The 13770-nt window shown below is 36.9% G+C and overlaps 1 protein-coding gene across 2 annotated transcripts in view; it reads right to left on the bottom strand.

Moving 5' to 3' along the window:
* ATAD2B (ATPase family AAA domain containing 2B) overlaps positions 1–13770 on the bottom strand; it is a 164441-nt gene that overhangs the window by 90245 nt on the left and 60426 nt on the right. For both annotated transcript variants that reach the window (XM_019450753.2, XM_053891118.1), the window contains exons 11-13: positions 11560–11675; positions 9544–9718; positions 4456–4544 (exon numbers count right to left, since the gene is read on the bottom strand). In XM_019450753.2, coding sequence (XP_019306298.1) covers positions 4456–4544; positions 9544–9718; positions 11560–11675 — 380 coding nt within the window. The remainder of the gene's footprint in view (positions 1–4455; positions 4545–9543; positions 9719–11559; positions 11676–13770) is intronic.

Genomic DNA, 13770 nt, shown 5'->3' with positions numbered 1-13770 from the left:
ACTACAAATGGACACGGTGGATCTTACAGAGGGAAGAAAAATGTTCTAAAATTGCTTTATTCTAATGTTGTACCACTTGGTATAGTTATTTTTAAAATCACTGCATTTTAGGGGTGCCTGAGAGGCTCAGTTAAGCATCCAACTGACTCTTGATTTCAGCTCAGGTCATGATCTTGTGGTCATGGGATCGAGCCCCACATAACGCTCCATGCTGAGCATGGGGCCTGCTTAGGATTCTCCCGCCCCTCTCTCTCTGCCCCTCCCCTTCTCGTGCTCTCTCCCTCTCTCAAAATAAATGAACTTAAAAAGCTGCTTTAAAAAATCACTGCATTTTATACTTGAAATGAAATATATAAAAAATGTAATATATATATATAAAATGTAATATATATATATATATACACACACACACACATATATATAATATATATATATATATATGGCTCAGTCGGTTAAGTGGCTGACTTCAACTCAGGTCATGATCTCGCGGTCCGTGAGTTCGAGCCCCACGTTGGGCTCTGTGCTGACAGCTCAGAGCCTGGAGCCTGTTTCAGATTCTGTGTCTCCCTCTCTCTAACCCTCCCCCATTCATGCTCTGTCTCTCTCTGTCTCAAAAATAAATAAACGTTAAAAAAAATTTTTTTTAATGTGGGCAGAAAGAGAATTATAGCACATGGAAACAGAGATAGCTACAAAACAAGGAACATCAGGAAGGTAACTACATCAATGAATCTTTAAGGATGATGATGGTTATTAGGATTATTATTTAAATCTCTTCAAAAGGATGTGTAGTGGGAAAAAAAGTATGACAGCAATAGCACAGGAAAGCAGAAATGCAAGCACACTATTTTAAGGTCTTCTACCATATGTGAAATGGCATGTTGTCACTTGAAGGTAGATGATGACAAAGTAAAGACACATACTGTAAACCTTAAAGTCACCATGAAAATAATAAAATGTAACAAGCTAACAAAAGAAGTCAAATGGAAGCATAAAAAAATATTCAGGGGTGCCTTGGTGGCTCAGTCGGTTAAGCACCTGATACTTGATTTTGGCTCGGGTCTTGATCTCACAGTTCGTGGGATTGAGCCTCTGGCTCTGAGCTGACAGCACAGAGCATGCCTGGGATTCTCTCTCTCCTCAATCTCTGCCCCTCCGCCACTCACGAGCACACTCACTCTCTCAAAATAAATAAACGTTAAAAAAAATATTCAATTAATTGAAGGAAGAAAGAACAAAAAGGAAAAAACAGAACAAAGAACAGATGGACAAATAGCTAACAATCATCAAGATGATAAATTTAACTTTATCAATAGTCATATGGGGGTGCCTGGGTGGCTCAGTCGGTAAGCATCCAACTTCGGCCTGGTCATGATCCCACAGTTCATGGGTTCAAGCCCCACATCAGGCTCTGTGCTGACAGCTCAGAGCCTGGAGGCTGCTTCAGATTCTGTGTCTCCTTCTCTCTCTGCCCCTTCCCCACTCATGCTCTGTCTCTCAAAGATAAATAAATGTTAAACAAAAAAAATTTTTTGAATAGTTATATGAAATGTAAAAAGCCTGTTTTGGGGGAAATGAGCATATTCATTACTTGGTTTATAGTTACATTTTCATAGGTATATACATATGTTAAAATATGTCAAATGTACTCTTTACACTGCATAAACATTTTGTATGTCAATTATATCTCAATAAAACAGCTTTTAAAAAACCAACAGTGGAGGCACCTGGGTGGCTCAGTCAGTTAAGCATCTGACTCTTGGTTTCAGCTCAGGTCATGATCTCATGGTTTCGTGAGTTCGGACCCTGCATAGGGCTCTGTGCTGATGGTGTGGAGCCTGCTTGGGATTCTCTCTCTCCGTCCCTCTCTGCCCCTCCCCTGCTCACACTCTGTCTCTCTCAAAATAAACTTAAAAATTATAATAAAAAAACTGAAAATCAACAGTAAAATAAAAAGGAGATTCTAAAATATATTCAAAAATTCTTTTTAAAAAGGCAAGAAAGGAGGAGTGCCTGGGTGGCTCAATCAGTTAAGCATCAGACTTCAGTTCAAGTCATAATCTCACGGTTCGTGGGTTCAAAACCCACATCAGGCTCTGTGCTGATAGCTCAGAGCCTGAAGCCTGCTTCGGATTCTGTGTCTCCATCTCTCTGCCCCTGCCCCACTCACTCGCTGTCTCTCTCAAATATAAATAAACATTAAAAAAAAAATTTTTAAGGCAAGAAAGGAGAAATAGAAAAGGAAAACGACTGACACAAATAGAAAACAAGGTTGTCCTCCAATCCGAACAGGTAATTACAGAAACATTTACAGACTATATCATCAAAATAAATCAAGAGAGTGTCAGATTACAAAAACACCCAACTACACATTATCTATTTAAAAAACACTGTAAATATAAAGACACAGAAAAGTTTATAGTAAATTAATAGAAGAAATGTCCTGAACAAAAAGCATGAGAAGTCTACACTGAACACAGATGAAAACAGATTTAAAAATGAAAAGTTGGGCAACTGAGTGGCTTAGTCGGTGAAGCATCTGACTCTTGATTTCAGCTCAGGTCACAATCTCATGATTTGTGGGTTCAAGCCCTGTGTGAAGCTCTGTACTGATAGCACGGAGCCTGCTTGGGATTCTCTCTCTCTCCCTCTCTGCCCCTCATGCGCACGCTCTCTCTCTCTCTCTCTCTCTCTCAAAAATAAATAAATCAACAAATAAGAATAATTAGACCCAAAAAATTCAGTAAAAAAAAATTTATCACAATAAACTTAAATTAGAAAGAAATAATAAGATAATCAAGAAAAAACCTACAATTTGTAAACTAAACACACTACTAATCATTGTGTCAGAAAAAATAACATTAGAAATTATTTTGAAGTATATGACAGTGAATATACAAGAGATCAAAAAATGTGGGATGCAGCTAAACAGTGTTTAAAAGAAAACTTACAATTTTCAATGCCTATATTAGAAAAGAATTAGTTTCAATCAAAAAAACTCTAAGCTTCCATTTTAATAATCTGGGGAAAAAATAAAATTAAACCCAAAACAAACAAACAAAACAAGACCCAAGAAAAGTCATGAAGGAATCTTAAGTGCATATTGCTAAGTGAAAGAAGCGAATCTGGAAAAGATTATATACTGTATGATTCCTACTATATAGCATTCTAGAAAAGGCAAAACTATAAATAAAGACAGTTAAAAAAAAAAGTATGTTACCAAGGGCAAGGGGAGGTGAGTGGTAGAACATACATATATAGGATTTTTAGGGCCGTGAAAATACTCTGTATGACATGATAATGATGTATACATGTCACTATACTTTTGTCCAAATTCATAAAATGTGCAATACCAACGGTGAACCCTAAGGTAAATCTATGGGTTTTGTTTATGATGTGTTACTGTATGTTCCTCAATTGTAACAAATGTACCCACTAGTGAAAGATGTTAATAATAAGGGAAGCTATGGGGTGCCTGGGTGGCTCCTCAGTTAAGTGTCCAACTCTAGATTTCACCTCAGGTCATGGGCTCTCAGTTTGGGAGATCAAGCCACAGATCAGGATGCTTGAGATTCTCTCTCCCCCTCCCCCACTCCCTTGCACACCTGTGTTCTGTCTGTTTCTCTCTCTCACTTTCTCTCACTCTCTCTCTCTCTCTCTCAAAATAAATCCACTAGAATGGATAAAGTTAACAAGAACAGCAAAACCAAACGTTGGCAAGGATGAGGAGCAACCCAAGTTCTCATACATTACAGGTAAGAACATAAAATATAACAAACTTGGAAAACCATGCCAATTTAAACATACACTTACCATAGGACCCAGCCATTCCTCTCTCAGGTATTTACTCCACAGAAATCATAACAAATGTGCACACGAAAATGTGTATGCAAATGTTCATAGTAGCATTATCATAACAGCCAAAAATAGAAGTGAACTAAATCTCCCTCAGATGGATTAACAAATAAATAAATTGTGGTACATATACATACTTTTCCTCCCTCCCTCACTCTTAGTCCCTCCCTCCCTTCCTAACTAAGGATGACTACTCAGAAATGGAAAAGAACAAAATATTAGTATACATGACACAGATCAAAATTTCAAGATTAGGCAACTTTTTCTATAAAAGGCGTGAAACTAAATGTATGTAAACTTTGCAAGCCATACAATCTTTCTCTCACAACTACTCATTCAATTCTTCTCTTGTAGCACAGAAGTAGCCATGTGAAAGGTACAAGCATGGTTATGTTCCAATAAAACTTTACAGAAACAGGCAAAAGGCTAGAAGTGGCCCACAGGTTACAGTTTGCTCACCCTTGAGCTAAGTCAAAGGAGTCTTCCTCAAGGACACAGTTCACATTTTTGTAAGCCTCCTAGCACTTATCCAAAGGCTAAAGCTAACTACTGTGTCAGTGAGTGAGAAGAATCCAACATAATCTGATTAAGAAAAATTACCTATGGATCTGATCTTGTCTGCTGGAGCGAACTGGAGCTAATCCATCTATTTCATCAAAAAATATTATAGAAGGTCTCATCAAATATGCCTAGTATAAAAAGAAAACAAGTGTTATTTAGAGTTTTCATTTTTTACATTTAAGTATTGTATTTTCTTAATAGGTAATATAAGCAAATGCTACAACATGCAGTAATTAAGAAAGATAGAATAAAAATGAAAACTCCTTACCACCCACTCTCCAACCACAAGGCCTCTCCCAGTAGACAACTACTGTTCCCAGTTTGTTTACCCTTCTGTGTGTGTCATTTATATATGTACACAAATATTTTAAACATACTATTTTATTTAATGCATTTTAAACAAAGTATTCACATTGCTTTTACCAAATAACACAGTCTATTTTCTGTAACTATATATATTTTCATTATTTTTTTTATTTGAGAGAGAGAGAGAGAAAGAGAGCGTGGACATGTGGGAGAGGGGCGGAGAGGGGTGGAGAGGGGCAGAGAGGGGGAGAGGGAGAGGGAGAGGGAGAGGGAGAGGGAGAGGGAGAGGGAGAGGGAGAGGGAGAGGGAGAGGGAGAGGGAGAGGGAGAGGACGAATCTCAAGCAAGCTCCATACTCAGCACAGAGCTTGACTCAGGGCTGGAGCCCAAGACCCTGGGATCACGACCTGAGACCAAGTCAAGAGTTGGATGCTCAACAGACTGAACCACCCAGACACCCCTGAGCAATATATTTTAATTAGCTTCCATATAAGTGCACAATGATCTGCCTCATTCTTTATTAACAGCTACAAAATGCCCCACTGTATGGTGTGCCATAATTAAACTAGTCTCCTATGTGTGGACATGTAGGCTATTTTGTTTTATTTTTAAGTTTTTAATTATTTATTTTTGAGAGAGAGAGTAAGCGTAAGCAGGAAAGGGGCACAGAGAGAGAGAGACAGAGAGAGAGCGTGCAGCAAGCAGGCTCTGCACTGACAGTGCAGATGTGGGGCTGATACAGGGCTCAAACTCATGAACCATGAGATCATGACCTGAGCAGCAATCAAGAGTTGGATGCTTAACCTACTGAGCCACCCAGGTGGCCCTAGGCTATTTTCAATCTTTTCCTATTATCAATAATGCCTGAATAAACATTTGGCCTTTTATATAAATATAGACATAAACACATAAATATAATAAATTCTAAAAGTGGTTCAAAAGGCAAACGTCATTTCTAATATAGTTAGTTATTTTCAAATTGCCTTCCACTGATCACCACCAATATTTAAGAAACCTCACCAAAAATGTATTATCAAACTTTGATTTTTTAGAATAAAAAATATCTCAGTTCATTTTGATTTTTATTTCTACTCTCAATAAAAATGAGCACTTTCATATCTCTAAGAGCCATTTGTACTGTTTTTTTTTTTTAATTTTTTTAACATTTTATTTATTTTTGAGACAGGGAGAGACAGAGCATGAACAGGGGAGGGTCAGAGAGAGGGAGACACAGAATCCAAAACAGGCTCCAGGCTCTGAGCTGTCAGCACAGAGCCCGACACGGGGCTCGAACTCACGGACCGCGAGATCATGACCCGAGCCGAAGTCGGCCACCCAACCGACTGAGCCACCCAGGCGCCCCTGTACTGCTTTTTTTAATGAAAGTTCTGGTCAGATCTTTGCCAATTTTTCTATTGGATCATTGTTCTTTTGCTTACTGATTTCTAGGAGCCATTCATTTTAAAAATTAAGACTTCTCTCTGTGAAAGGAAATGCAAATATTTTTCTGCAAGGGGTACCATTTATCTTTTGGTTTTGCTTATGATACTTTGTTGCAATGCAGAATCTAAAAATAAAATGTATATAGGGAATCCGTTCTTTGATAGTTAAAACTCTCCCTACTCTGATATTAGGAACAAATCATGAGTTTTCTTCTATTACTTTCACAGTTGTCATTTTTCACTTAAATCTTAAATGTAGCAGCAACCTAATTTGATTTAATATAAATACTAGATTACAAATGTTAAGTCTTTATATTGTATAATTTACTCATATACAGTTTATGTATGTTTCAAAATTACTTACAGCAAATTCTTAGTTCACAGGAAGGACAACCTTCTAAAAACCAGATACAAATTTCACATCTCTCCCTGGTTGATATGCATTAAACCTCCAGTGTTTTCTAATAATTTAAAATGAAGGGCATTTCAATCACAAAACAGGTTTTAGGAGAAAAAAGTTTGTAAAACCAGAATTATATACTGAGGGAAAAAGAATATGGGAACCTGCTGGCTCAGTCGGTAGAAGATGTGACTTTTGGGTCTCTGGGTTGTGAGTTCAAGCCCCACACTGGGTAAATCGATCACTTAAATAAATAAATAAGTGTATTTGAAGCGAAAGAAAGAACAAAGATTTGATCAGCACTTTTATATACATGAAACACATAGCTGTTTTTCAGAACTACAGCCTCGCAGAATTACAATATCAAAGTACGGTATATCTTGTGCCCTTCACTGTGACAAGCACTTTCTTACTTCTTTTCTGTGAAATCTCACAGTAGTCCAGTGAGATTAGTATTTTTTCCTCTGTTTTATAAAAGAGGCAACTAAAATCAGATGTTTTCATTTATTTCAAGTTGCATACTAAATATAAAGTCAGACCTCAGTCATTTTTCTGACACCTAAGACCAAACTCTTGGCCAATATATAATACCGCCATCATTTCATTTAGTGCATAGATCACGTCAATTTAGGAATGTGGACTCATTCAATTAAAAAGACAATAATGAAGGGCACCTGGGTGGTTCAGCTGGTGAAGCATCCAACTTCGGCTCAGGTCATGATCTCACGGTTTGTGAGTTTGAGCCCCACGTCAGGCTCTGTGCTGACAGTTCAGAGCCTAGAGCCTGCTTTGCATTCTGTGTCTGCCTCTCTCTCTGTCTGCCCTCACCCCACTCGTACTCTGTTTCTGTTTCTGTCTTTCAAAAATAAATAAACATTAAAAAAAATTACAAAAATAAATAAGTAAATAAATAAATAAATAGACAATAATGAGGGTGCATGGGTGGCTCAGGAAGTTAAGCATTAGACTCTTGATTTCGACTACTGATTTCAGCTCAGGTCATGATCTCAAGGTTTGTAAGCCCTGCATCAAGCTCTGCACTGACAGTGCATGGCCTGCTTGGGATTTTCTCTCTTCCTGTCACTCTGCCCCTCCCCATGCACTCTCTCTCAAAATAAATTAAAGCTTTGCTGAAAAAAAATTCTTAGGGGCCCCTGAGTGGTTCAGTCGGTTAAATGTCTGACTTCAGCTGAGGTCATGATCTCACAGTTCATGGATTCGAGCCCCGCTTTGGGCTCTGTGTTGACAGCTCGGAGCCTGGAGCCTACTTCAGAGTCTATGTCTCCCTCTCTCTGCCCCTCCCCCACTCATTCTCACTCATTCTCTCTCTCTCTCTCTCTCTCTCTCTCTCAAAAATAAACATTAAAAAAATATTTTTTTAATTTTAAACAGCTTTGTTGCAGTATAATACACATAACATAAAAATTTTAACTACATGCATACTGTTTTTTTTTTTTTTTAAGTTTATTTATTCTTGAGAGATAGAGAGAGACAGACCATGAGCAGGGGAGGGGGAGAGAGAAGGGGACACACAGAATCCGAAGCAGGTTCCAGGCTCCGAGCTGTCAGCACAGCATAGAGCCCGACGCGGGGCTTCAACCCACGAATTGCGAGATCATGACCTGAGCCAAAGCCAGATGCTTAACCGACTGAGCCACCCAGGCACCCCCATACATACTCTTAAAGGAGACCAACTGCATGTTGAACTTCCCAATAGACACTGAACACCTTGAAGGCAAAAATTTTACTATATCCCTTTCTACTCACATTATCTAGAACATGGCACTTTTTCATACTAACTAAAAGTAATATTTGAAGTGCTTTACCAATTACAAAACACTCTGAAACACATCAACTCAAGTAATGGCAGCTTGAAAATTGTCGAAAGCTTTCTTTTAATTTCACGTAATTTCCTTAGATGTTATGAAATAGAAGCCGCATTGTCAAATATGAATGACTTCCTTCACTAGTTCCAATAACCAAAAGTGAATTTATATCAGGACTAAGTTTTATTAAGTATGAGGAAATAATACTTTTAAAGTTACAGTGATAAAAAAAAAAAAGATTGCCTACATGATATTCAGTCACCTAACCCTGCCTTTTTAAAAAAAATTTTTTTTTAATGTTTATTTATTCTTGAGAGAGAAAGACAGAGAGAGAGACAGAGTATGAGCAGGGGAGGGGAGGGGCAGAGAGAGAGGGAGACACAGAATCTGAAGCAGGCTCCAGGCTCTGAGCTGTCAGCACAGAGCCTGACACAGGGCTCCAACCCACGAACTGTGAGATCATGACCTGAGCTAAAGTCTGATGCTTAACTGACTGAGCCACCCAGGCGCCCCACCTAACCCTGCCTTTTTAAAGCATTCATTACAGAATTCTTCCAGCATCATATTTTATAGCTTATGAAAATAATGTACTACCCTGTAAGATTTCTATGCTTGTTCCATTTCCTCAATTAGACTATAAGTTCATGATATATGAAATTATACCCAGGGTTTTCAAAAACATCTAACGTGGTATTATATGCTTAGTAGCCACCTTAATAAATATCTTGTGAATCATCACATCATTAAATTAGTACTAGTAAAACTGCTGTTAAATACATCTAAAGTTTACAAATTCAGATTACTGAACCTAAACATACTTACTAGAAATATGCCTCCTTGTGAACAGTTTATATTTACAGACTAAATGCACTCAATATTCTATTTAAAAAAATTTTTGTTGAATGTTTATTTATATTTGGGGGGGGGGGGGACAGCACACGAGCAGGGGAAGGGCAGAGAAAGATGGACACAGAACCTGAAGCAGGCTCCAGGCTCCGAGCTGTCAGCACAGAGCCCGACATGGAACTCGAACTCACGAGCCATGAGATCACGACCTGAGCTGAAGTCAGACGCTTAACCAACTGAGTCACCCAGGCGTCCCCTAAATACTCTATTTTGAAGAAAATATTTTCATATTAGGTGATTTCACTTACCTGATCAAAAAGAAGCCTAAGTTGCCGTTCAGATTCACCAACCCACTTGCTCAGACAGTCTGCTCCTTTTCGCATAAAAAAAGCCACCTTTTTGTCTCCCTGACTGCACTCATTAGCTAATGCTCTGGCAACCAAGGTTTTACCTGTGCCAGGAGGGCCATAAAACAAACAGCCCCTAGAGGAAAAAAGAATCAATAGGAATAAGATAATGTTACTGCCACCACTAATAACCAATACATAAGGATGCACCTCCCATAGAATTTTTTTATTAATGAATATATGACAATTCTTAGATATTGAGAAAGCTCTTTGTAGTATATAGACAAGTTTCACTTTGCTGAGAGTATTCAAGGATGTTCTCAACGACCAAACCTTGGTAGGCAAATCAGAGATGAGAGCCATTTAGCAAGATAAACCAAAATTTTAAATGTGTCTTCCCAATGACCCAGAAATTTCACATCTTAGAATGCATCATAAATACTCAAAATATTATGAATACAGATTTTAAATGAATATTCAAAAAAGGATCAATTCTAATTTGTGAAAAACTAAAAAAATCTAAATGCTATTAATAAGGCACAGGGCTCAGTTTGAGAAGTGCATGACTCTTGAGCTTCAGCTTAGTTCAAGCCCCATACTGGGTGTAGAGAACACTTAAATAAATAAAACTTAGAAAAATAATAAGGAATAAATAAATATACTGTTATATCTATAAAACAAAATACTACTAAAATATCAAAAAGAATAATATACACATTACTGATATGGGAAGGTGTCTAGAATACACTGTAGAGTGAAAAAAGTTATATAAAAGCATTACTAAATAATTTTATATTAAATGTTTATATATGCATAATAAAGGCAAAATTTAAACTTAACATACACATATATGTATAAAACAAGCTTATAAAGAATATACAAAATTGTTCATCCCTAAGAAGTAAAATTACTCTCTACTTGTAACACTTTCTGCTTCTCTCTCCATTTTATTTCAGTTTCTCCCACAGCCATGCTACTTTAAGGACTTTGGGAAAAGTAATAATTATTTTCAAAATTCAACTTATATCCTACAAAAAACAATACATTGCTTTTGATTTTAAAAAGCCACTGTAGGGGCGCCTGGGTGGCGCAGTCGGTTAAGCGTCCGACTTCAGCCAGGTCACGATCTCGCGGTCCGTGAGTTCGAGCCCCGCGTCAGGCTCTGGGCTGATGGCTCGGAGCCTGGAGCCTGTTTCCGATTCTGTGTCTCCCTCTCTCTCTGCCCCTCCCCCGTTCATGCTCTGTCTCTCTCTGTCCCAAAAATAAATAAAAAACGTTGAAAAAAAAAATAATAAAATTTAAAAAAAAAAAATAAAAAATAAAAAAAAATAAATAAAAAAAATAAATAAATAAAAAGCCACTGTAGAATTATAAGCCACAGTTTTAATCTGCTCAAACAGAAGATGACTCTTTAATAAGATTTTCTACATCCTGAAACAGATGGAAAATGTAATGGTCTACATGTATATCTTGAATACTTTATTCTCCCAACTTCCCTTAAGTTCTCAGCCTTTTCTAATAGCTACCTAGCTATCTATCTCATGATCAAACACAATCTGATCATAAAAATGGATGTCAAAAAAAAAAAAAAAAAAAAAAGCTTACCATTTCAAAACTACCAGCATCAAGTCACATATACACTTAACTGAAATTGTGTTTCCAAAGACTAAACAACATACAGCATCAAACTCTATGCCAAATTATGGAAAATCCATTTGGGCAATCCACTTGTATATTCAAGGCCTGCGCAGAGATTTAGATCTTATACCTGACATTTAAATGCTGAAATGTAAACTTCAAGGATACACTTACTACCACAGCCTTTGAACCCTAATTAATAAAATTTCATTCCTAATTCTCATTGCTAGAACACATCAAATCAATACATATGAAATATTTATATCTATAATCATTTACTAACTGAAATTTGATAAATTAACAGTAATAACAATAATAAGCATCTAGGACATTACTTACCTTGGAGGCTGAATCTTAAATTTCTCAAAGATTTCTGGATATAGAAGTGGGAATACTACCATTTCTTTCAGTGCATGAATATGATGGCTCAATCCACCTATACTATCAAACCGCACCTTCGGAAGAAGGGAAAAAGTTCAATATAAAATAATTTTAACTACTAAAGATTTTTTTTAATTTATGAGATTGTCTTATGATTCAGAAATACATGCCTTCAGCAGGAACTGTTGAACATAAAGTTCAAAAAATTACACTTCTGGAGTGCAGAAAAATAAAGTCAGCAGTAAAATTCAAGTTTACATTTCAGTTCAGCTAAATAAAGCTACCATTCTTTAATCTCCTAGTAACTAAGGACAAGATTAATGTCCAATCTAACACTTTAATGGGTATCTAGAGGAGATGATAAATTGTATTTATACTCTAATGATTTAAATGCCTTTCAAAATACCATCTATCACATGCCTTGCCAGCAAAGGCAGTACTGTCCCTAAGGGAGCAAAAACTGATTTAGAAGTAGGGTGAAAAACATCTTAGCTACTACAATGGTTTGAGACCCTCCAAAGCTCAACTTTATAAAACTAAGTCTTACTCTTTTTTTTTTTTTTTTTAAAGAGAGAGAGCCCATGTAAGTGGGGGAGAGGGCAGAGAGAGGGAGAGAGAGAATTTCCTAAGCAGTTCCCACACTTAGCACAGATCCCAATGTGGGCTCGATCCCACAACCCTGGGATCATGACCTGAGCCAGAATCAAGAATCAGACATTCAACCTACGGACCCACCCACGTGCCCCCAAGTCTTAATTTTTTTTAATTAAAAAAAAATTTTTTTTCATGTTTTTATTTTATTTTTGAGAGAGAGAGAGAGACAGAGAGACAGAATGTGAATGGGGAAAGGGCAGAGAGAGAGGGAGACACAGAATCTGAAGTAGGCTCCAGGCTCTGAGCTGTCAGCACAGACCCAGACACAGGGTTCAAACCCACGAACCGTGAGATCATGACCTAAGTTGATGTCAGACACTTAACTGACTGAGTCACTCAGGTACCCCATTTTTTTTTAATTTCTTTAAATTTAAGCTTATTTACTTATTTTGAGAGAGAACAAGTGGGGGACAGACAGGGAGAGAGGGAGAGAGAATCCCAAGCAGGCTATGTGCGGAGCCCAATGTGGGGCTCGAACTCACAAACTGTGAATTCATGACCTGAGCCAAAACCAAGAGTTGGATGCTTAACCAACTGAGCCACCCAGGCACCCCATGTCTTATTCTTTAATATTAATTTATCTAGATAGAAATTTAATTTCTCTCCTTAGGAGACAACAATGAAAAAGTGATTTAAGAAACACTGACCTACCATAAGAAACAAGAGAGATTATTCCTCCCGTCCATAACAGTTTAAATACCTAAAAGACTTTGTAGAGTAAAATATTGTACAGAAAAAAGTACTTGAAGGAAATACTGCCAAAATGTTAACAGTAACCGCCTCCCCCTGTATCTTTATTCTGTTACAGTACTTGAAAATGTTTCAAAGTGAAATGTTACTATGATAAAAAAAAAAAAACTTAAGTAATCTAGAAAAATAAACACAGAGTTTAAATAAGAAAAACTGTATTTGTATATGATATCAAATTTAAAAAAATACTACTCTAAATAAATGGCAGAGACATCTAAAGTTAACTGATTCAAGACAGTAAGGTGCTGGTCAACAAAATAAGCAAAGAATATTAAGTAAGGTTCTCTGAGAATGTACACTAGTAGATATGAGACTGGGAATTCAATACTCTAAAGTCCTCGTTAAAATAAATATTAAAATAAATATTTAAATAAAATATTTTCCCCTATGACTTCAGATTGAGAAGAGATAACATTTCATTTTTAAATATATACACAACTCCATTGGTAACTCAAGCTTGTCATATGAGAATCAGTTAAATTATGTCATATAGAAACATTTATGGGAACAAAAAAAAATCAAATATGATCTTAGGTGGGCAGTAACCTATTCCAAAATACACTCCCTAGAAAGATTCTAGTAACACTAAATATCTATGACATCCTCTAAATCTTGCCTTTCTTTTCAGACTTTCCCTGGGTACTATAACCCACTTCGCATAGTGATCTCAACTATCTTTATATTTGACACCCATATCTGAATTTCTAGCCCATACAGTTCTCCTTAAGGCCAAACCTAACTAATTTCCTACAAGTTACTTCCATT

The sequence above is a fragment of the Panthera pardus genome, unplaced genomic scaffold (assembly GCF_024362965.1).
Source record: "Panthera pardus isolate Hobbes unplaced genomic scaffold, ASM2436296v1 HiC_scaffold_26, whole genome shotgun sequence".
NCBI classification, from domain to species: Eukaryota; Metazoa; Chordata; class Mammalia; order Carnivora; family Felidae; genus Panthera; species Panthera pardus.
Note: the sequence above shows the minus strand (reverse complement) of the source record. Positions and strands in the feature narration are given on the sequence as shown.